The 22,390-nt window shown below is 54.1% G+C and overlaps 8 protein-coding genes across 8 annotated transcripts; 2 read left to right on the forward strand and 6 right to left on the reverse strand.

Annotated features, from left to right (window-relative positions):
- Positions 1 to 215: 215 nt before the first annotated feature.
- Positions 216 to 1,133, forward strand: F5Z01DRAFT_678053 (uncharacterized protein; the record flags this gene model as incomplete). Its single annotated transcript, XM_046265418.1, has 1 exon — positions 216 to 1,133. The coding sequence occupies one exon, from the start codon at positions 216 to 218 to the stop codon at positions 1,131 to 1,133; it is 918 nt and encodes a 305-aa protein (XP_046114067.1).
- A 113-nt stretch (positions 1,134 to 1,246) lies between these two features.
- F5Z01DRAFT_630224 (vacuolar protein 14 C-terminal Fig4p binding-domain-containing protein) lies at positions 1,247 to 4,396 on the reverse strand (the record flags this gene model as incomplete). Its single annotated transcript, XM_046261710.1, has 9 exons — positions 1,247 to 1,616; positions 1,678 to 1,837; positions 1,891 to 1,970; positions 2,021 to 2,139; positions 2,197 to 3,116; positions 3,165 to 3,828; positions 3,883 to 4,050; positions 4,104 to 4,266; positions 4,329 to 4,396. The coding sequence occupies 9 exons, from the start codon at positions 4,394 to 4,396 to the stop codon at positions 1,247 to 1,249; spliced, it is 2,712 nt and encodes a 903-aa protein (XP_046114068.1).
- A 313-nt stretch (positions 4,397 to 4,709) lies between these two features.
- On the reverse strand, positions 4,710 to 6,902 carry F5Z01DRAFT_422423 (fatty acid desaturase-domain-containing protein). Its single transcript, XM_046259626.1, has 2 exons — positions 6,481 to 6,902; positions 4,710 to 6,426 (listed from the first exon to the last, which is right to left on the reverse strand). Exons 1-2 carry the CDS (start codon positions 6,672 to 6,674, stop codon positions 4,944 to 4,946), a joined length of 1,677 nt encoding a protein of 558 aa, XP_046114069.1. The 5' UTR covers positions 6,675 to 6,902; the 3' UTR covers positions 4,710 to 4,943.
- Positions 6,903 to 7,609: 707 nt separating this feature from the next.
- F5Z01DRAFT_684105 (dihydrolipoyl dehydrogenase precursor) lies at positions 7,610 to 9,305 on the reverse strand (the record flags this gene model as incomplete). Its single annotated transcript, XM_046265906.1, has 3 exons — positions 7,610 to 9,012; positions 9,075 to 9,139; positions 9,247 to 9,305. 3 exons carry the CDS (start codon positions 9,303 to 9,305, stop codon positions 7,610 to 7,612), a joined length of 1,527 nt encoding a protein of 508 aa, XP_046114070.1.
- Positions 9,306 to 10,275: 970 nt separating this feature from the next.
- F5Z01DRAFT_667091 (uncharacterized protein) lies at positions 10,276 to 13,182 on the reverse strand. Its single transcript, XM_046264265.1, has one exon. It carries the CDS (start codon positions 13,141 to 13,143, stop codon positions 10,576 to 10,578), a length of 2,568 nt encoding a protein of 855 aa, XP_046114071.1. The 5' UTR covers positions 13,144 to 13,182; the 3' UTR covers positions 10,276 to 10,575.
- Positions 13,183 to 13,311: 129 nt separating this feature from the next.
- On the forward strand, positions 13,312 to 14,068 carry F5Z01DRAFT_423004 (signal recognition particle, SRP9/SRP14 subunit). The gene is made up of 3 exons (XM_046259629.1): positions 13,312 to 13,516; positions 13,571 to 13,649; positions 13,706 to 14,068. The coding sequence occupies exons 1-3, from the start codon at positions 13,481 to 13,483 to the stop codon at positions 13,981 to 13,983; spliced, it is 393 nt and encodes a 130-aa protein (XP_046114072.1). The 5' UTR covers positions 13,312 to 13,480; the 3' UTR covers positions 13,984 to 14,068.
- Positions 14,069 to 14,310: 242 nt separating this feature from the next.
- Positions 14,311 to 15,125, reverse strand: F5Z01DRAFT_695521 (CHRD superfamily protein; the record flags this gene model as incomplete). The annotated part of the gene is made up of 2 exons (XM_046266260.1): positions 14,593 to 15,125; positions 14,311 to 14,539 (listed from the first exon to the last, which is right to left on the reverse strand). Exons 1-2 carry the CDS (start codon positions 14,937 to 14,939, stop codon positions 14,311 to 14,313), a joined length of 576 nt encoding a protein of 191 aa, XP_046114073.1. The 5' UTR covers positions 14,940 to 15,125.
- A 2,064-nt stretch (positions 15,126 to 17,189) lies between these two features.
- Positions 17,190 to 18,960, reverse strand: F5Z01DRAFT_630157 (RNP domain protein; the record flags this gene model as incomplete). Its single annotated transcript, XM_046261704.1, has 8 exons — positions 17,190 to 17,480; positions 17,542 to 17,990; positions 18,042 to 18,093; positions 18,168 to 18,341; positions 18,374 to 18,485; positions 18,538 to 18,545; positions 18,655 to 18,707; positions 18,762 to 18,960. 8 exons carry the CDS (start codon positions 18,958 to 18,960, stop codon positions 17,190 to 17,192), a joined length of 1,338 nt encoding a protein of 445 aa, XP_046114074.1.
- Between the last annotated feature and the right edge of the window lie 3,430 nt (positions 18,961 to 22,390).

The raw sequence follows: 22,390 nt of genomic DNA on the forward strand, positions 1-22,390 counted from the left end.
GAGAGACACCCCGACGACAGGGGTCCATCCTCAAGGCTCAACCTGACACGCCCCTTTCTTCAGCCGGTCTTTCACCCATCCCGCTGACTTAACTAGCCACTCCGTCAGACAGGGAGCACCTTCGGATCGCATCCATTCGATTCCTAGCCTGCCTTGTCTGACGTTGCCTTGCCCTGGGTACGGTACTACCCACGGACTGCTGGTCAGACGGAGCGATGGCACATCATCACCGCCATCTCTCTGAAGACACTGCAATCTTCTCCCCATCAGTTGCCAGAGTCGCGGCATCCAATGCACGGGATTGGTTCTATGTCGATTCCTGGCTATCTTCCAAGCTTGGTGGGCGCGCCGTCCCTCAGTTCGAGCGAAACAAGGACACTCTCAGAGCTTTGTTAGCCTTGGCCTCCTTCAATGAAGCGGCCGACGAGGAGCGCCAGCTGGTAGCGCGTGCAGAGAGCGAGGCACTGGCCCAGCTCGAGCTCGCCAGAGGGAGTCAAGAGGCAGGATGTTTTCGAGAAGCCCTCCTCGACGCCATGGAGGACGAGCTTCCTCGCGAGGGCCAGGTCGCACTCGAATCACTAGCCCAGATGGCTGTGCAAGCGGGCATCGCAGCCCCGGAACCCAGGGACCTCGGCCAAAATATGGTCCATTTGCAGCAAACCACTTTCGCCATGGGGCAGATGAAACTGCGTGTCCAAACCTTGCAGCGCCATATTGAGCAGAGCGGTCAACAAATACGGGACTTCCTTGATGTCCTGGAAAGAGACGAGTATCAGCCTGCGCCTGGTTTGGCCAAGCAAAACATTGAGCTGCAACGAAAAGCCAAGATCATGTCCGCCCAGCTACCCGACATGGAGGAGCGTGCCGCAGCGCTTGCTTCGTCTGTAGCGACTCGTGGGCCCAGCATCGATGTCGTTGCTGAGGAAGAGCAGGCTTATATGGAACTGCTCGCAAGAAAGAGACTGCTCGACACGCAAATCGCCAAGTTCGAGGGGCTGTCCACCGACCCTGACACTGCTCGCTCAGACCTAGAAGCTCTGCGGAATGAGCTGCATGCGGCCAATGCCCATCGAGACGAGATGTTCGAAGGCCTTGTGGAGCGTGAGAGTCCGGTGAAGCGCAGGCCTCGATGACATTGCATCAATTATCAACAATCGCCAATGGCAGCACAAGCTTCATGTGGTACTCGGGTATCAATGGCATAAAGGGCCAGCTAATACACGTCTTTGACTGTCTAATTCAACTATCAATTACGCCTATTCTTACCCGCGACCGCGCCGCCTAGCCTCCCGAACTGTCTTCCCAGCCCGGACTTCTTGACTGGTGCCGGAGCCGGGGGAGCCGGCGTTGGGTCCTTGGGAGGCAGCGGTGGCGCGTCGACAGGCACAGGCCGTGCATCTTTGCCCTTGTGGTCAGCAGGCCCATCTCCTATACGGAGATCGCTGACGCCCATCAGCATTCCGTCGCTTTCATTCATCAAGCTGGATGCTCTTCGAGCTCGCTCTTGCACGTTGCGGAACTTGTCGAGCAGCTCGACCCAGCGAATGCCACTCTCTTCACGACCCTTGAGCCTGTTTGGCCGGTCATAACTCGAGGCATTTGATGTCGATGCCGTGCTAGGTGCTAGTCAGTATAGATGTCCCTAGCGTGACCTTGCTGTATCCCTGGTAATCTCACCTCTTCGGCGCTACGTGCAAATACCCAATAGAGCTGACGCTATTCAGGCGGTTTTTGAGGGCAGCAAAGGCCGATGATTGCGGTAGTAGCATGAGGATTCCATACATGCATTTGTACAGATAGGGGTATTTTTCAGGCTCGAGCAGTTGTAGTCGAAGGTCTAGAATTGACAATGAGCTTGGCTGTGCGCAATGTGTGTATCACATGACTTACAGGTAAATACCGGGGATTCGATCAGCTGCACTAGCTTGTCGACTTGAATGAGGAGGTTGACAGTCATGTCGAGCTCCCCACTGGTTGGTGTGAGCAATTGAGGATCCCTCTGTTTCGGTATTGGACTTACAAAATCTGGAGCAGGTGATATGCCTGTTCGTAGGCCTGCGCAAGAAGGCAGAGCGAGAATGTAGCAACGGCGTTATAGCACCATGCCCTGAAAAGATGCACAAAGAGTGTCTGGCCATCCTAAGAAAAGTGTCAGAATAGGCGCACAAGGAAGAGACCACCACACTCAGGACATACCTTGCTATCCAAGTTGCGCAGCCGCTTCCGCATGTCTGACAGCTGAGGGGCTGTGATGAGGTTGTTGTTCAGATTCTGCACCATGATGCTTGCAAACTCCATATCGTCTTCCCGCTCCAAGATCTCGGCCATGGTCCTGTAAATCCTGTCCGGACCCAGGTTAATGGAGAGTTGTCGAATCACCAGGTTTCCACGGGCTTCCAGGAGCTTTCGGTCCGTAGCGAACAGCTGTAGTAGATTCATCATGAAGGACGCGAAGTGGGAGTCCTCACTGGTCCGTGAGATTTGAGACATGAGCTGCAAGTCCTTGGTAACGACTGCATCTGACGGATCGGACAACGTTTTCAACAAGGCTGAGAAGATCCCGTCCCCATTGGAGAGTACCTTGGCAGGCGCTTTGCGATGAAGCATAATGAGCCATGTCATGGCAGCTACCCGCGTAGCTTCGTGGTCGTTGAGGAAGAGCAGGGTGAGCGAGCCCACGGCCGCCCCATAGTCCAAGTCGGTCTGCTGTTGCGAGGTGTTGATCCCCGTGGGCGTTGACATTGAGCGACCCTGTTGAGGAACCGGGGCAGGACCAGGCACTTCCAGGTCCCTTGAACTTGTGAGAGAAGCCCGATTGCTGTTGCCTCCTTCAGCCTTCTCACCCGACAGTAGCAGCCTGGAGGTAGACTGCGCTTGTACCTGCCCTTGTGACACTGCCGGTTGATTGTTGAATGTCGGCTCATCGGCTAGAGACACCACATAATCCATCAAGGCGCCATTAACTCTTGTTGCAGCTTGGTGAATAATCTCATTCGGACTTGCCATAGCAGGAAGCATGTGGGCGAGGATCTTTGGTGTGAAGGGTAGGACCTCCTCTGGACAGATGTCCAGGAAGTCTACAATCCATCGGAGAGACTCCAACAAGCAATCCTCCTCTGCAACAAGTCAGCAAAAGTCGTCTGGCAGAACACGGAATGACGCACCAAGAGGCGAGTCCAGCGACGATGTCAGGATTTCCAGAATCTCCTTGTAGTTGATTTCCACGTCTTGTCCGGGGATCCAGTCCTCGTCCAAGTCATCCTGGTCGTCCTCATCTCCAATGTCAGAGTGAATTTCATCGCCTTCCTCCAAATCAACGCGAGGTATCTCGCTGTCCGCGGAGTCCTGGCGCTTCCTCTTCCCGCCCTCGCGCATTCTCTTGGTATCTGAGATGCCCTTCTTGACCCGGGAAATGCGCTTGATCTCGTTTAAAAATTTATCGAGGCAAGTTTGCGTTGATGTTCGTACGTCTGCATTCGGGTCGCCCAAGAACCTGAGCAGTCCACTCAAGAAGTCAGGAAGATACGTCACAAGCTCCAGATCTGGGATCGAGTCCAGCAACGTGAGCCATCCGACCAGGAAATTCCGTGTGAATGGGTTGATGACCCAAATGCGCTCTCTTAACAGCGGGATGAACCTCGGGAGGGAAAAAGCTGTCGGGAACTGAGAGCTCGGGTCGTCAAAGTCCGACTTGTCATCGCCGTTGAAATCGGATGATGATTCCAGAACAGACACGTACGATGCTGCCGATTCGGACACAATATCCTTGACGAGACGGTCCAGAAGTTCAGCGCCATTCTTCACCGACAGCTCGGAATCTGCACCAAGCTAGAAGAACGCTCGATCAGTCAAGACGCACTGCGGTAGGGAGGGGACCTTTACCTTGCAGAGCTGGTCAAATATGCTGTTGAAGTACACGAGAATCTCCCCCTTGGCAACCTTTGCGATGTTGTACATGGCCTCGCACGCATAATAGCGAACCCGGGCATCCTGGTCGGTAAAGCAAGCCAACACTGGCGGCACGATCTTGGCCAAGTATCGGGGCAGTTCCTAGGTCAGGTGAGCGATGCCATCTCAACATAGAGTCGGCACAGCATCCATACCTGTCCCAATGCAATGGCCGCGGCCGCAAGTCCTATGAGTCCACCATTGCGTGCATGGGGCTGATGGACAGCATATGCATAATCGTTACAGAGCTGATCAAGGATATCAGACACCCGTTGGTGATCTCCAGCACTGCTGTGTTCTCGAATGATCCTTTCCAACCTGACAAAGATCAGTAAGAAGCCCCAACAAGCCACATATCCTAGTTCCCCGAGACGACATACTCGAGGGCCCCGACTTTGCGTTTATCGTAGAGCTTGTCATTCAGCGCGCGCTGGATGTTAGGGTCCATGGCGATCTCTCTCACTGGCGCATAGTGGTAGCCGGCCCTCTGCTGCTTGGAAACTCAACCGAGAATGTTGCGTAAGGCAAGTCTCAATAGTCACGAGCGTTTACAGTGCTGGCACGCAATTGAATCTGCGTACGAGACATGTGATGAGGGAAGGTTGAAGAGCGTTGATCGGGCGAGCTACGTCAATGGCCTGCGACGGACGTCAAGGTCGCTGTCGATACGGAATCCCGTTACTGGTCGAAGCCGACTGTCGTCTCCACTTATCTCGTGCCTTGCCCGGGAGTTGAAGTTTACCCATGTCCAGGAGTAAACCCCATTCATCAGCTTTGAGTTCTACAATTTCTTGTCTTGATCAAGTGGTAGAAACGCAAGGGGCTAGTACATATAGTGGCTCGAGGCCTGTTTGATTTGCACATCACGGAAACGACACGCATAAATGATTGCACTGGCTTCATGCGGGCTGATGGGAACAAAACAGGCTCGGTTCAATTCATTCATTATCAGCAACTATCCGAGTCCAATACCAGACTGTCCTGCTCGCTAAGGCTCAGTGACCATGTCCGAAAGGATCTCCACTCTCAATCATAGACTTCTGACACTTTGCGAGAATGGCAGCCTGCCTCGACACTTCAGCTAGCGTGCCAATGACCTGCTTGTTGCAATCAGCAAATCCATACAGAGCGTAAGGAATGCCAACGTCATTGCAGAATTCCTGCACCATGCTTTGAGTTTGACGCAGGTTGTGTCGTGGTATACGGGGAAACAGATGGTGGATGACCTGGAACTGCAGCCCGCCGTGGAGGAAGTCGAGCCAGGGAGGACAGTCTACGTCCATGGTGGTCCGTAGCATCTTCTGCGGGAATGATTCTTGTGGCCCGAGATCAGCCGTGCTCATAGCGAAATGGGACTGCACGATTTGTACGTGAACGGGCGAGGCAGCCATGTTGCTGACCAAGACGTAAGCTAGCCGGGTCCAGTTGTTTGGCAGTGTCTTGTAGATGAGCAGGTAACCGTACCAAGTCCAGAAGAAGACCTGCCCGACCAGCTCCAGCCACCTGTGCCATGCAGCTTGCCCCTTTGTCGGTCCACGCCCGGCCAGGAGGTAGTCCAAGGACAAGAAAGTCAGGTTGAATCGCGCCAGACTCAGTATGGGATAGTACAGGTACGCTTGAATCTTGATGAGGACTTTGGCGAATGCATCGTACTCCATCACCCGGTTGTAGTATGTCGAGGTGAGACTCCCAAAGAAACGATGGCTGATGGCGAAAAGCGGCAAATGCTCAATATCCGGATCATGTTCCGGCGAGTTGGTGACAATGTGATGTACATTGTGGCTTCGTTTCCACCATCCCATTGAGAGGCCGCCAATGAAGTCTGCAATGATGATCCCAATCACCGAGTCGACGTGGTAATGATGTGTGATGCCCATGTGTCCAGCGTCGTGGGCCGTAAAGACAAGCTGGTGCCACGTGAACCCAAGTGCCAGAGCCGAGCATATGTACCAGCCGTGTCGTAGGAACAGCATAGACGCGGTGAAAAGTAACAGGTAGCGAGTACCTTCACGTGCGTAGGCCCAGTAGTTGCACTGGTACAATCCTGCGTCACGCACCCGCTGGTGGAGCTGTCGATATTTGGCAATGATCTCGCTCTGGGTCGCATCATCCTGAGACGGGTACTTGTCGAGATCGAGGGTGATTTGCTCCCTCGTTAGTGTGTCGAGAAAGGTCAGGCCATCAACGTCAACCTCCGGTTGGGCTGCGTGTTCCGCTTTCACGTGCACTCCTTTCCTTTTGTGCAGGCCTTCCACTGTTTCGACAGTATCGAAGATGGGAGACGGTGACCGCGAATTCTCAGAGCTGCAACCATCGACTTCCGGCCCGCTGCTGTCTGTGTCTTCCGCGGACTGATCTATTTCGTCCTTGGTTCGGAACTTGCCACCCTGGATAGGAGGCACGAAGTTCTTCCAACGGCCTTCGATTCGACCAATTCGATATCGCTGCATCTGATCGATCGCTGCTTGGGAATGGAGACTGCATGTGTCAGTACAACGAATTGGCCGCAGGGTGCTCACACACGGGACGTACACTGTAGTCTCATCTGTCGCATCTCGTCCCACCATGTGAAGGATGGCCAGATCACCTGCGGGATGGTACGGCAACCAGGCATCCACCTTCAGGACATGTTGGCCGATGATAATGAGTTTGCGTCCAGCTGCTATCATGCCCTCAACCTCATCTCGGGACATGAGCGGGTACACCTTGGATGTAGCGGTCGCCATCTTCCCGTTCGCCGTGGGGTCGGTCGGTCGATAGAGACGCGGTGTGGTTCAGTACGCAGCGATGTCTGAGGGACTGTCTCGAGTCGGGCTGGCTGCCGAGCTCGTTCACTGAATTGCGAGCTCCCTCTGGCTTGCGTCTGGGGGAACAGTGGGAGGTTGTTGCAAGAAATAGGAACCATGCCATTGAGGACCTCGGGCAAGCAGTGGTTAAAGAACGTGGTTCGAGGTGGCGCAATCAGGGGGTCCACCACCATCCCGCCTGCATAACAGCCGTGTAAGACAACCTAGTTAGACCAGCCCAGTTGAACAAAGCAGCTTCCTAGGTCTAGGGAGCTTAGAAATGGACACATCGGTACAAGAGACTTGTGTCGCTTAATTGAGCATGCCCAAGTCCAAACATCTTGGAGCACGTTGAAGCCAACATTTGGGGATTCGCCCCTACGTTCCCCCGCCAGATTAACTTAGTGAGGTACCCGTTCGCACTAAGAATGTTCCAGCCCTGAGGCACCCTGTAAACGTGCTGGGCTTCAGGGGTATTAACTTTGGCTTCCACGTTCCTGGATCATATCCATCCAAGATCTTATCGGAGGATACGGCCGCAGATGGCATGTCATCAACCGTTTGACGCCTTCGCCCTGACGAAGTCATTTGCATTCCACTATGCTCAACCAGCATTACTACTTAAATATACAAAGGTACATTAAGGGTAAGATAATCTCCATCCCATCTCAAATCGCGCGCCCCCTGTGTTGGGACTAACCAGCACGCACATTGACGCCCTTTATGCGCCTACCTGCACATTACGTGCACCGCCTGTTGTCTATCTTTCTTCTTCGCCAATGCAGAAATGAGCTGCAGCTCTTGTTTCCTCCAGATAAGATGCCGCGCGTCGGCGTTGCAGGTTGGTAAGCTCACATCCTCGTTTGACGGTGTATTTAGAAGTGGATGGCCTTGGAGTGTGTGGCCATGGCAGCCTCCTTGAAGGCCTCCGCCAGGGTAGGATGGGCGTGGCACGTGCGCGCAATGTCCTCGCTAGAGGCGCCGTACTCCATGGCGAGCGTACCCTCGGCAATCATCTCGCCTGCGTTGGGCCCAACGATGTGGATGCCCAGAAGACGGTCGGTCTCGGGGTCAGCCAGCATCTTGACCATGCCATCGGTGTCGAGGTTGGTCTTCGCCCTGGAGTTGGCGCTGAAGGGGAAGGTGCCGACATTGTAAGGGATTTTCTGGTTCTTGAGGTCCTGCTCGGACTGGCCGACCCAGGCGACTTCGGGGTAGGTGTACATGACAGAGGGAATGCAGCCATAGTTGACGTGGCCGTAGCCCTTCTTGATGTATTCCACAACGGCAACAGCCTCTTCCTCTGCCTTGTGGGCCAGCATGGGACCGAATGTGGCGTCGCCGACACAGCGGATGTGGGGGATCTTGGTGCGGTACTCGGAATCGATGATGACACGGCCGCGCTCGTCAAGCTCAAGGCCGATGTTCTCCAGGCCGAGGCCGGCGGTGTAAGGACGGCGGCCAATGGCAGTGAGGACAACCTCAGCCTCCAGTGTCTCCTCCTTGCCACCCTTTGTGGCATCCACATTCAGCTTGACCTTGTCGCCCGAGGTGTCGCCGCTCAGAACTTTTGTGTTTAGCTTGAACTCGAGACCCTGCTTCTTGAGGAGCTTCTGGGTGGCCTTGGCAATCTCGGTGTCCATGCCGGGGCCGCCGATCTGGCCCAGGAACTCGACAACGGTGACCTTGGCGCCCAGTCGCGACCACACGGAGGCCATCTCAAGACCGATGATGCCACCGCCGATGACAACCATGGTCTCGGGAACCTTCTCCAGCGCGATGGCGCCAGTGCTTGTGATAACGCGCTTCTCGTCAATCTCGAGGCCGGGGAAGGGAGTAGCCTCGGAGCCGGTGGCGATGAGGAAGTTCTTGCCCTTGACGGTGGTTTCGCCGCCATCGTTCAAAGCCACCTTGACCTCGTTCTCGTTGACAAAGGAGCCAGCGCCCTTGATGTACTCGGCGCCGTTCTTCTTGAGCAGGAACTCGACACCCTTGGTCAGGCCAGTGACCGACGAGTCCTTTGCCTTCATCAAGTTGGCCAGGTTCAGCTTCACATCGCCGACTTCGATACCGCGGTTCTTGGTGTCGTGGAGGATCGTGTGGTACAGGTGGGAGTTGTTGAGGAGCGATTTCGAAGGGATGCAGCCCACGTTCAGGCAGGTTCCGCCGAGGGTGCCGCGCTTCTCGATACAGGCGACGCTCAGGCCCTCTTGGCCAGCCTTGATGGCAGCGACATAGCCGGCAACACCGCCACCGATGATGACCAGGTCCTTCTCCTCTGTATATTGGGTCAGTAATCGCGCGCCGGCGGACGGTGATCGGTCGAGGGAAATTACGCACCAGACGATGAGGCGTAGCCGCGACTCCATCTTGATGTCGAGTTCGGGGCGAGGACTGTGGGAAGTCTGCGGCCTGATTAGTCTCCGATCGGCTGCCAGTAATGCCAGACAGTCGCGCTGAGGGAGCGGTTTTGCTGTCGAGGCAAAAAAAGGGTACAGGGCCTACTACTCACGTTGACCGCGCAACGACCGGACGAACGGTGTGCCGGGGGATAAGACGACTGGCAAGCATTGTGATGTGTCTTGGTGGTGTTTCCGGCAGCCTGCGATGCCGAAAGAGAATGGACAAAGATATTTAAGATAGAGGTTGGGATTGGAGGATTGGAAATCTTGAGATGTTGGCGTACAGTCGATGATTCCAGAGCTCCAAGTTGCCAGCCCGGCAAGATTCCGGCCAATTGGAGGCGCAGCCTGGCGACACAGCGCTGCTCCCCTAAGAAGCCAGGCCAAATTTTCTTAGCCGGCAGCATGGCCCGTTCTCATTCGCCCATTTCGCCACCACTCTGGATGACCGCGACACTCTTCACCCGTTTAATCCCGCGTCAATGCGGCCTTTGCCGCTGCCCTGTCTCGAACACATCGCCAGCCCACGGGCACCCTTCGCGTTGATCTGTCACTTGATTGTAGCAAGGGAGTATGAGACGCAAAGAATTATAAATTTTTAATCAGTGACTGATCTACGTCTAACATACAATAAGAAGGAAGATGAAAGGGACGGGAAAAAAAAACTCCACCCCCCTTCCCCGCCGTACGGAGTCGAGCCATGGACCTCACCAACTACAAAAAACACGTCGGCCAGACGGTGCGCTAACTTCTTGTTCAACCTAGTGCAGGGTGCCCGTAGGCAAAGCATGTTGTTGTATTATAATATATGTAGCTCTGTTTCTGATCGGGGAGTTTATACAAGCACAACCGCTAGGTTTTTCCAACGCACATTTCTAATCACTACTAGCGCCTATTATATAAACATTAGGCAAATATACACAGGAGAAGTAAATACCTTTTTATAAAAATATTATTTATATTTTTAAGGATCTTAAAAACAGTTTAAGTAGCGAGTATATATAAGTAAGGAGCGCTTTAAGTAGTCTTAAGTAGTCACTACAGACGTCGGAGCTCTCGACCACCAAGTCAAAAACCAAAAAGAGAACATACAACAGCCGGTATTCGCTGGTCGTCACCGACCCAACTACTAATCAGCCCCTCAGCGGCTTGACTATGGGAGAGCGGACGGGATCCCGTATTTTCCACTGGGTATGGTCGTATGTGACAGCTTTGTCATGGAATACAGCATATCGTACCTACAGCCGATAGAGGAGCTGCGGTAGATCGAAGGGAACTCGTCCACGGAGATGAACCGAACTGCCTCAAGATTCTGAACATCATCATGATCAACTCAAGATGGATATCTGTGATTGCGTTGGCCTTTAGAAATCTATAACTGCCCAGGTCAGGGGTTCTTCTGTCCAAGCGTGTGCGATTCAAGCTTTTCCAAAGCTCATTTATTCCTCCAGTACCCCTCGGCTTTGCACGGCTGCCATAGCCTTTCCCTTCACCTGGTCCAACTTGAGCAGACTCTTGGAGCTCAGAGCCTTGGTCTTGCGTAGCTTCTTCCTCATGAACCATTCTAGTCCTGCGGCGAGTTGAGGCAACTCTCTCGCCGCGCCGAATGCCTTCTCCACCTTGATATCCTCCCTCTCCGCCCTCTTGGACTTGCACTCCTGGAGCAGGCTGATGATCAGGCACTCGACAAAGAATGATGTCCAGGGCTCCATCTCAGCCATGTTGAGCGGTTTCAAAATCGCAAGGCTGAGGGAGCCGCTCGCAATCAGCGAGGCGTAGAACTGGGCCACTTTCTGTACGCGCGGCTCATCCTGGAATCGTGCGCTGTCAGCCGTGTCCATGTCCTCGGCCTCCTCTCCGAACAGTGACTCTCCCATGGCGCGGAAGATCTGCCAGAGTCGTGCCTGGAAAGCAAATCGAAGCTTTGTGTCGCGGCAGCAGAGCTCGCCTATCCCTGCATAGTATGCGTTGTACTCCGCTTCGCTCCCGACGCACTGCACAAGAACCCGGGCAACCTCTCGTTTCTCTTCCCTTTTGAGGCCGAGATTCACGTAATGCTGGTACCCCGTTTGGCAGTCCATGGCGGTCATCAGCGCCGTGAAGATGGCGATTTGAGCTGGTGATCCCAGCCCCTGAGATCGCGCTTTCTTGGGGTAATCAGGAAGCACGAAATCCATATCCTCCTCATCTTCATTGGCGTCGTAGTCCTCTGACACATGCTTCTGTCCCTTCTTGGATTTGGTCTCGGATTTGTTAGAGTCAATCTCCTTTGGAGGTACGCTGGCACCGACGAGCCACCACTTGCCCTTGGTGTCGGCGCTGATGACATCCTCAAGATCCATACCCATCGGGGTCAGTCCGTCCAAACGTCGGGACTGGGATTTCAATTCACCCAGATGCTTCTTCATGCTGATGACCTGCTCCGAGACAATGCTCGAATCCAGCCCCTTGCCCTTGGATTTCTTGTTCTTCAGATCGTTGATGGTTTCCACCATGAATTTGGTCCGCACGGTGACACTGCCCGTCTCAGCCTTTGCCACCGACTTTCCCAGGATATCCGCCACACGCTTTAGTGCCTGGGGGTCGTCTCTGCGCAGCAACCGGCCACCATTGCGGCAGATGCGTAGCAGCAACTCTACGTTGATCTCGTTCAAGTCCAGCAAAAGTCGCTCCATGTAGTCGAAGATGATCTTGCAGCGCACGACCTCGAACACGTAGAGCTGCGAGAGAAAGGTGATCAGGTTCGACGGCTCCTTGGGGATCGCGGCATCCTCGCCCTGCACAGCGCTTGCTCGGTCGTATTCCTGCCCAAAGTCCTGGACCACTCGCCTCACCAGGTGGGATCCGAAGCTGGAGCCGATGATCTTGTACACAGCCGCGCAGAATCCACCCGTGAGGACAAAGAATTGGTCGGGCAGCGCCTCGGGCTTGCAAACCTGGGCCAGAATAAGGTCTGTCAAGACCTCGGTGACCTCTCCTCGTGCATTGTTGCCATACAAATCATCCACGCCTTTCACGATGGAGATGATGTTCGCATCAGTCAGGCGGTTGATCAAGCCCTGGGCCTGTTTGCGTAGTCGCTCTCTCTTCTCGTCGTGTGTGTTCCCCGTCTTGCGTAAAGATGGCGGCACGTACTTTGCTACCACATTGCCCTGTGTTGGGGCGACGTACGGATTTTCGCGTGGTCGTTGAGCAGCAGCCGGTGCTTCATCTTCGCTTGACCCAAATCCACCAAATGAACCCTCTTCATCGAATTGGTCTTCGTCCTCTTCGTCGAACATATCAGAGCCCTCCTCATCGTCAAGATCAGTGAGGTCATCGTGTCCGTTGAGCTCGTCCTCTGAGTCCCGTTCATCCTCTTCCCTTCCCCCCTTATGTACAGCTTTCGGTGCTGTTTTCCGCCGCTTCGCAGCAAGCCAGTCGTCGAATTCGCGTTTCCTCTTGCTGCTGTCCTCGTCTCCGTTCACGCCGACTTCAGCATCGTCCCCATCGGAACCACCTGCCAAGTCTGCCATGAGCTCCTCCAGGCCGTCCTCCTTGAACGACTGTGGTAAAGACTTGCGACCCTTCTTGATGCCAAGCTTTCGCTCAAATTCATCGATTTCAGCGTCGTCCTTGGCGAGCTTCTCCTTCATCGCCGAAGACATCTTGTTGCCACGCTTGCTTGCCGTATCATCCTTCGCGAATTCATCACTTTCCTCGAAAGGATCAGCAATGTCATCAATGTCCTCATCATCGTCTTCTCCAAGCGACTCTTCGCTGTCCGCCGCTACTCTTTGCTGGCGAGATCTGGGCGTGGGTCCATTCTTTTTCTGATTATTGGTGACGTGAGACTTCGTCGGAGCGACTCTGGAGTACCGGTTGGTCTTCTTCTGAATTCTCTGTGCCTTGCGCTGATCCTTTCGGTTGGAAGACTGGCCACGACCAGCCTTGTTTCCGGCGCGGTCATCTCCTACGCCAAGGCTCTTGAAGAGCTGGCCCTGCAGTTCTGCGACACTTTTTGGCATGATATTTTGTTTTGGCTGAGAAGTGAAGGAACGAAATTTGATGCGAACGTGGATGAACTTTTTGATGCCAAGGAAGGCTGTGTGGGTCAGAAATGCCACACTGGACTGAATAACCTCGACGCTTTGCTGTCACTTGGAGGGCTTCCGCTGACCAGCTACTTTTCGCGCCTTTTGGTCCACCTTCGGTGGCGGGGGCATATCGCACATGCTCTTCAACTTCACTCATTCATCGGCCATCAGTTACTTCACATCGCGACTCACTCACCCACCAGCATCACACCGATCTGGGTCCCCACGACCTTCGAGACAACCTGAGTGAGCTCCAACCTGCAGCGCAATGCCGTCGAGCAAGAGTCATCTGAGCCAGACTGAGGTACCACGCGCACACAGCTCCATCTCTTCTCGCCCCTCGCTCACCAAGCGCTAGTTCTTTGACCAGCTCGAGAAACTCTTCAGTCACCGCAAAGGCAGCGACCATGGCGCAATTTATTTGACACAGAAGCGACGTCAGTGGATTTCGAAGCGTCTACAGTGTCAATATCCGAAGCTAACGCTTGGACAGTCACTCACTCCGAGGATGCAACCCTACCTTCACCAGATGAAGAGTTCCCCGACTTGAATCTGAGTGAACCCGTGCCCATTCTCATTCGCGCTTCCAATGGAAAATCAGCCCGTGAAAGAGGGGACAAGGTCAGAATTTCCACAGTGGTGAAACCGGACGACCTCGATGGGTTCTACGTGCGGTATGCGGACATTTGCAAAGCGGGAATGGCGGCTTTGAAGCCCAGGGACCGCAGCAAGAAGAAGGCAAAGGCGAAGAAGAAGAAGGCCGGGCCATAGGTGTGGCAGATAATCAACTGAACGTCTTTGATCGGGTCGAACGTCTTTGGACTTGTCCGCAGCGCTTGCCTGGGACTCGTTCCCTCAAAAGGTTCAGCAACTTTACTTGCCCCATGCTTCTCCCACCAACTTTGTACATTCATGGCAGCAACCGATCAATGATGGAAACATGCACCTTGCGCGCCGAGACGAGTTCCATGAAGTGTACAGGGCATTAAGCGTGTATTATGCTAATATTGGTGCGAAAACATCCCTTCGCTATGTTACTCTCAAGAGCGGCATTGCGGCATTTCCAGCAACAAACTCTCCTGGCTCAAATGTCAAGCCTTACTTGCACTCGGGACCACCAAGTTGGCCGCGCGTAGCACCGGGCACAGCAAGGCTGGAGTGGGTGTCGGAGAAGAAGGCAGCCGGGTTCTCCTCGATTTGCGAGACGTGGAAGCCCTCACCAGTGTCCGTGCCGTCAGCGAGCACACCTGTGGTGAAGGGTCCCCGGATGCAGCCAATGCTGTTGCGACGACCCTCGCCGATATCGACCGGGTTAGGGAAGGCAATGCTGTTCGACGATTAATACATCAACTGGCATAGAGTGAAGAAGAATCGACGTACCGAGGAGGACCCGACATTCCAACCATCGCCTCGTGGATGTGGGTGGCAGTATCAGCGGGTGATTCATAGTCTCCCTGGAATCCGTCGATGGTGATGTTGTAGCAGATGACATTCTCGTGCGAGTTGATGCCAAAGTTGAACTGACCCGTGCAGCCCTCGAGACCACCGGTATATTCGTTATCCGAGTTGACGACCTGGTTCGGGCTGGCGATCACGTTGAAGGTGGATGTGAAGGTAAAGGGGCCTGCCATCTTGTGGTCGCCGCGGGTAGCGATGCCGTTGGCATCGCGGGCCATGGGTGAGGCCCCGGCAAGGGCGACGAGGGCAAGAGCTGCAACAGACTTCATCTTGACGAAGGGTTTGAAAGGTTTCGTGTGGAGGATGGGAGATTGCTAGACTGGCGGTGGTTGAAGCGATGGAATGATGTTCGATGTCCGTACCGGAGAACCAGCGCCTTATATACATCCTGAGCTCAGTCCAAGGTCGTTCTAGTCTCCATTCCCCCGATCAACAGATCAATTGGCATGCTGTAAGTTTGGGATATCGTGAGAAACCACATAAGCAGCCAAGGCCCTAATTCAGAAACTAGATCACAAGCTATGCAAGCCTCAAGACCCCGACCGTCCTTGGCTTCGCATCGAGCGAATGAGGCAATAGATTGGCCCGGGCATGACGCCTTACCTCGTGTTGATTCATAGAATCCTAACTAGTGTAGCACTGCCCCCAGGATTGACATCAACAAGCTCGGGCTTGTCGACCGAAGTAAGCTCACGAAGAGAGATATCATCTCATCTGCCCCGGCTGATACATGAAGCCACGGGTAGAACATGATAACTATCGACGACAGAACATTGAAGCTGTGGCAATTTTCTTCATTCCTCCCGTGATGCTACACCGTCAACGGAGGAACGCTTGCTTTGCGCCAAGCTACTGAATAATGTGAACGTCCCACGGCGACTGAAGAAGCCTTGGGGACAAGAACAGCAATCGATCATCGTCTTGGACATGACCTAGTCTCAATCGGGCGGAAACTCAAGAGTCAAGGCTGACTAGCGCACGTCGAACTCGGATGTTGGAGATGCCGTGAGGCACTGACGGGGTAGAAGGCTCGCCATGAGAGGCTGGCAGCCTGCACACTGAGGGTCCAGATTAAGCTTAATTCCTACCTGAATCATGTCACTGCAATGATGCCTACTTGGCTACTCGAGGTAGCCTTTAAGTTTAAGGTAGATTAGTCCGCATGAAGCGTGGGGTAGGACTGAATTACACATTCATAGTTTTTGAAGTCACATGGTTAGAGACAGCGCGCACTCTCGAGGTGTGCTTCTGCCCTTGGGATAGCTTGATCTTTCTCGTCCGCTTGTAGAGTCAGTGGCACTTGCATCTCCCTCTCCCCCTGACCAGAGCAGTATTCAAAAGAGGAGAAAGTGCATCAAGCATCGAGTGCTGATTCCCCGTTCAATGTGCTACTATTACTATCGGATCGAAATCGTGTTGCTTATATAGTGGATACATGCAGCTCTAGCCCAAGGCTAGCAAGGATTGCCGTCTCCGGATCGACTCATGGCCGGCAGCAATGCCAGCAAATGATGTGGAGGGTAGCTGGGTTAGGAATCGTTGCTCTTGGCGCATACATTATAAACCTAAAGCAGTGAGAGGCTGCTCAACTACATGTTGATGACATGAGCCAAGGCACAAGGCGGCCCCAAATGCCAAATAGTCTTGGAGAACGCGCGTCTCGTCCCCATGCGGGTTCAAGCTCATCTGGGGGGAACGGCGAGGAGCTCACTCGCTGGGCTCCATTGGTAAAGCCCATTCTCCGTTGTGATAGCCGGTCCTTGCGCAAATACCTCTTTTTCCTGGGGCAGGAATGATCATCTAGACCGCCGTATTGCAGTATATCTCAAGATTCCACGTAAAGCGGCTACCCGTGCATAATGTACATCCGTACGTAAGTAGGCCATTCACACGCGCCAACGTCTTTGGCGCCCAGACTCGAAATGTGACGCCGGCCTTCTTAGTAGACAATCAGTACGTGGGAGAGGGTGAAAGAGGATCGGCGCACCAGTGTTCCTTAATAGTGATGGTCGCATATTATATGCTAGGAGCGCCTCCACAGAACCTTTTTTCTCCTTCAATTTTCACCATGCGTTGTCCTGAAAGGCAGTCCGAGTTCCATCCCAAATACAATTTCGTTGGGACGAGTAATCTCCATTCCTAGCTGAGCAAATCCTACAACATCCACCATATCGAGGTCACTTATCCGCCGACAGCGCCTTCGCGTTGTTTCTTCTATGCTGTCGTACAAAGCGAACCGTGTTTCCCGTGCCAACGCGAACAGCTATTGGAGGGTGCTCCAGAAGCTTGATCGATCGAGGACATGGTCAAGACAATACCAGCCAGTGAGTCTTGCGCAGAAGGGTGCACTTGTCGTTTTGCGATACCGGAGATCGTGGCCATTTGAACGCCAAAGTAGAAGAACGAAACTCAGCTTTGATGAGGTCCATATAAAAAGGAAAGAAACAAGAGATCGCGCAATCAATAGCGCGTGGTTTGAATGCCAGAGCATACACCAAATTGTATGGTTCGCCATGAGCCTACATCATTTGATCTTGAGTCAATCCTTCGTGAGGATCGGTCTCCATCGAGTCGGCCGCGGCGCCGGGCTGGTTGGTGTACTTGACGAAGCTCAGATTCAGAGGGCGCCCGCCGTACTGGTAGCCTTGAAACTTGGCGATGGCGGTATCTGAGGTATCGGCGGAATCAAAGCGAACAACACCGCTACCCCGGGAGCGGCCACTCGGCTCGTACTGAATCTCGGCTTGCTCGACCTTGCCAATGGTGGTGAACAGCTCTACGAGATCGTCGTTGCTGGTGGACCAAGGCAACTGTGACACAAGTCAGTATGTTTCAAATGAAGGGGTGCTTGTCTGCTCAGGATGAACTTACATTGCGGACATAGATGGTCTCGCTGCGTTCAGTGCCAGAAGTGGCGAAGTCGGTAAAGGGATTGGGGGGCACCGAGGGAGCATCGAAGCCTGGGGCACCTGGGCCACCTGGACCGCCCATGGGACCCCCAGCAAACCCTCCGCCACGGCCACCTCCAAATCCACCGCGAGCGCCGAAACCGCCGAAGCCTCCGCGACCGCCAAAGCCGCCTCCGAAGCCACCTCGCATACCGCCGCCAAACCCACCGCGCCCGCCGAAGCCCATGCCTCCGCCTTGGGCAAATCGGTCCTCGCGGACTTCGAGCATACGGCCTTGCCAGTCATAACCGTTGAATTGCTGGATGGCGTTCCGGGCATCTTCTGGGCTTTCGAATACAACAATGCCTGAGCCCTTGGGTCGACCGTCAGGACCCATGTGGACATCAGCTCTGATCACGCCACCGACGCGAGCTAAAGTGTCAGTATACGGTTGTCCCCCAAGACGTGAAAGAAGTGACATACTGGCCTGCCGGAACAAGTCCTTGAGATCCTGCCATCCTATGTTGAACGGAAGCTACGCTTCCTGTCAGTATAAAGCCAGGACTTGACGTGAACTTGCTTCAGTTGAACGAGATGATGAGGACTGACATTTGCGACGTAGATCTGTCGGCCACCACCTCCAACAGGGGGGCCACCTCCAAATCCAGGGTTGAAGCCACCCTGCATGCCGGGACCGCCATGCATGGCTCCAGGGCCACCAGCAAAGCCACCGCCACGGCCGCCGCTGTTGGACCCAATGAATCTGGGCTCAGCTTCACGATCCTGAATACGTCAGTTGTCTGAATTCCGTGCACCTCCAGACTGTAACCAACCTCGCGGACATAGACCAATCGTCCCATCAGATTCTGGTTGCTGAGCTGCGCAACAGCTTGCTGGGCTTGATCGCGTGTCGCATATTCCACAATGCTGCACAATCGTGTTAGTCCTGCGTGAAACACGAGGCCAGGGCCAAACTTACCCGCATCCCTACATCAACCATGGACAACGTCCAATCCGTCAACCCAACATCCATAAGAATCCAAAAGTGTGGAAAGGCCGAGAGAAAAGCCATCAAGGGTCATGCAATGGAGCCCACCTTCGACATTCCGTTTGGAAGCAATAACACATCGGCAAAGAGAACCTCTCCCGCTAGAACCCTTCGTCAGCCCTTGCACAGCCCTCCATACCACCCACATTCCTCACCCTGGCGCATGAAGTCCTTCAGATGGTGCCACTTGACATCGTAACTAAGGTTGCCGACGTAGACACGGCGGTCTTGCTGGGACGTTTCGCGAATGTTGTTCATCATGGAATCTCGTGCGCGACCTCGGTCTTCGAATGATCGGTTAGGTGCTTGTCCGCCGTAGTTTGATCCTCCGTCCTGTGCGCCCGTTCCTGCCATAGGCGAGCGATCACGGCCTCGGCGGTTATCTTCCCGACTGGGTGAGCGACTCCGAGGCGAGTATGAGCGGCGCCGAGAACGTCCGGGGCTGCGAGAGCGTCGTCGGGGCGAGCGAGACCTTTCACGCTATTCAATAATCAGTACACGCCTCGCATTCTGATGTTCACTTCGCAATCGACGGTCGAAGTGAAGGTGTGCTCGAGTGTCGCTCGCGACAACCAGGGCAGCAAGGTCCGTGGTCGCTTTGCGAAGGGCAATTGATGAAGCACAGCAAGGACCTGCGCAGCTTCCAATCGGCGCTGTGACGTAGCATCTACGTGAGGGCAGGAGGTATTTGGGGATCGAGGCGCATAGACGCAATGAGCACTTACTGGTCTGTAGTTGTCTGAGTTGTCCGCTACAAGGTAACGTTAGATAAGACTAGCATCCAAGACATACGTGTCAAACAGGGGACAGATCGAGACGAATGATGGCCAAGTCTGAATGTAGAAGAAGTGAAGAGCAAAGAACACCTTGGAGGAAAGGCAGAGGAGGGAAGCAGTCGCATAAGGTATGTGGTAAGCGTGGCTTCACACAGCGCCTATATGCGGGTGGGGAAGGGATGGGTGGAGGGGTGTGCGCAAGACCGCAGCGCCGGCAGGTGGACCTGGCACACGCTGGAACAGGAAGCGTGCAAGGAAGGGGAAGGAGTTTTGTAGGGCGGCAAAGCCTTGCGATCCGAGATAGTGATAGAGGCCGCGAGCCTCGGGTCTGGCCAAATCGAGGAAGAGGGACAGATCCGTGCATGCTCTTGAATGGGATTCAGACCGAGTTACATCAAGAAGTCGCATCACACTAGTGACTGTGGTGGCTCTTGCTGCGACCTGTAGAACCTCACCATGGACAAAGACCGAGCACGTTGCATGGAGTGCCTTTGAAGGCGGGGTTCATCCCGGTTTCCTGATAAGGGCAGAAGTCTCACCAGGTTACCCAGCGTTCGGTTTGCCTTTGAAACCGCCGAGAGTGCTGGGTCGCGGCGCAAACTCAGGTACCGCAATGCGAGCAGTGAAAGTGAGGGAAAGGCGCCACTGGGCGCCAGTTTTGGAAGCGCAGTGCAGGGCATTTCCCGAGGCGCTTCGAGTAACAGGACAGGACTGGAGTACATTCCGGCGTGTGGTGCGATGTACTTGACGTTGCGCAGGCATGCCTGTCGGTGCAATGGATGGATGTGAGCCTTGCGACCCAGCTATGCTCCTGGTATGCGAGCAGATGCATAGTGACAGAAAGCAACAGATCGTGGGCGGTATGTGCAAGGCATTGGGTAAACGATAGGAATAGGGGGAATGATACGTACCCATAGTGAGGATTTTCCTTCACAAATGCCGACGAGCGTCTTGGTTTGAAGCCTCGTCTGCTCAATCACAGACCGTGCGCGTTGGCCCGGGATAGCAAACAAGCTCGTGCAGCTGATGGACTGATGTCGTCGGAGTTGATAGCACAGCTACAGTGCGGCTGCTCGGGGTATGATGCTGGTTTTACTCTGCTCGCTCAGTCAGTATGGTTGCAAGTGACAACAGCAACAAGAACAACCGCAACCACATCAACAACAGCAACGAGCACTTCAGCACGGACTCGAGTGAGACCACAGGTGCAGGCTCAAAATCAGACTCGGTTAGTGCTGGTGTGCGCCTGTGAAGGTAGGTTCGTTCCAGTACTCTGGTTGGTGAAGTGAGTGGGTGGTGGTGGAAATGGGGGGCAAGTTGGTGTGCGAGGGCGAGGTCGGAGGGAACGTACGGGTTTCCAAAACGCCAGTGCTTGCTGGTTCAGTGTTTGAACAGACCTTAGCCTGTGCTGCGACACAAGCAAGACTTTGCGGACGTGTTGGATCCCTCGCCAATGGGTACACTGCTGGGTGAGATCAGTGCCTAGTCAGTGGCTTGAATGTGATATAATCAGGGCCGCCCCGGATGATGAGTCTTGCTAGCACTCGCTAGTGGTCAACTTCACCAGGTACAAACGCGGAGTGGCCTGTACAGGCTGCTGCAGCTTCTGAAATGGAAACGTATCGAATAGCGAGGGGATGCAGGAGCACAAGGTGTGTGTGGTGGGATGGTTGACCGCGGCGTAGTGGCACGCCGTAAGTACTAGCCAGTGAGGCTGGGACCTCGGGGACGAATTTGGACCTTGGGGTCGAAGGCAATCAGGAAACGTAGCCCAACTCACAAGTGTTGGGGCCTGGCTAGACGTGCGCACACCTCTGTACGAGACTACCACGATGCTCTTGAGCCCTTGAACAGTTGGCAAATGGAAGCGGGCTTCAGGGGTCGTCGATGGTTGCACCTCTAGGAAGTCGCGTCGGCACAGCTCGAAATGTGATGAGGACCAAGAGGAGGAAAAAGACGCGTGCACGCGGTCAGCCTGACTGGAGCTGCAAAGCGTCGCAAAGACAGGAAACCAATGAACGTTGCGTGTGGTGCCAGAGGCCCCGCACTTACATCACCTCAAGGCCTCAACCCAGCCTAATGACTGCTAGTATGGACGCACTGTGTCGTGCGTTATTCCTCAAGGTACCTGGCGGATGGAATGGTCCAACTTAGCATTGACCTTGCCTATAACCCAGCCTGGAACTTTTAGTTAATGACATGCCAACGCATAGCTCGTGCGGCGCTTAGCGACAAGTGTTGAGAAAGTCTGACTCCTGGCGCCGAGTTGCAAAAGAATATCCGACGTCAAGAATCGCTAACCATCACGTGACAGCGCAGCAGCTTGCGAGCTGGCAAGCATGATACTAGACCACTTAGTTAGGAGGCATCTTTGTCTTGATACTCAAATACTTTTGTGCCTCTTTACTTCACGCATCTCCTCTCAAAAAGAGTCGAAAAGCGATGCATGTGAGAAGTGGCATTATCAGATAGTCGACGTCCGTACCCAGAAGCCGCATGGTTCTGAGACTTATCCCCGAATGGGCCTTGCAAGTTTGCTCAGCCAGATATGTAGCAATTCACTGATTTCAGAAGCTACACCACTGCGTATCGACAAAATTACTACGTACAAGAAGGTTGGCCTACAGCTCGTAGGTAATACAGATGGATGGCGGTTGGCGGGTCTGGTGAGCCACATATAAATAGAGTGCGCGGATACGAACGGAGGAATGCGGGTGATACGACCACTTTATTGACCTTCGGAGTCTCATCCTGTTCGCAAAGGCGCATATTAATAAACAATTACGTTACCCAGCCCAGGCCTCGGAGCGTGAATGATGTGACACCATGCAGTGTGCTGCCCAATTGTATTCTCCAGACGGGGACCATAGGCCTACGATGTTTTCTCTCACCGGTGAGCCAGTCATACCTCATGCAGCTTGGAACCAGTGATTGCAATGTGATCCTGCATTAGGCGCATGCACTCGTGCAGCTCGGTCGGGGACTGAAGCCGGCAGCCGCAGCTTCAG

This window comes from Emericellopsis atlantica (assembly GCF_019669845.1).
Source record: "Emericellopsis atlantica unplaced genomic scaffold F5Z01scaffold_41, whole genome shotgun sequence".
Classification (NCBI taxonomy): Eukaryota; Fungi; Ascomycota; class Sordariomycetes; order Hypocreales; family Bionectriaceae; genus Emericellopsis; species Emericellopsis atlantica.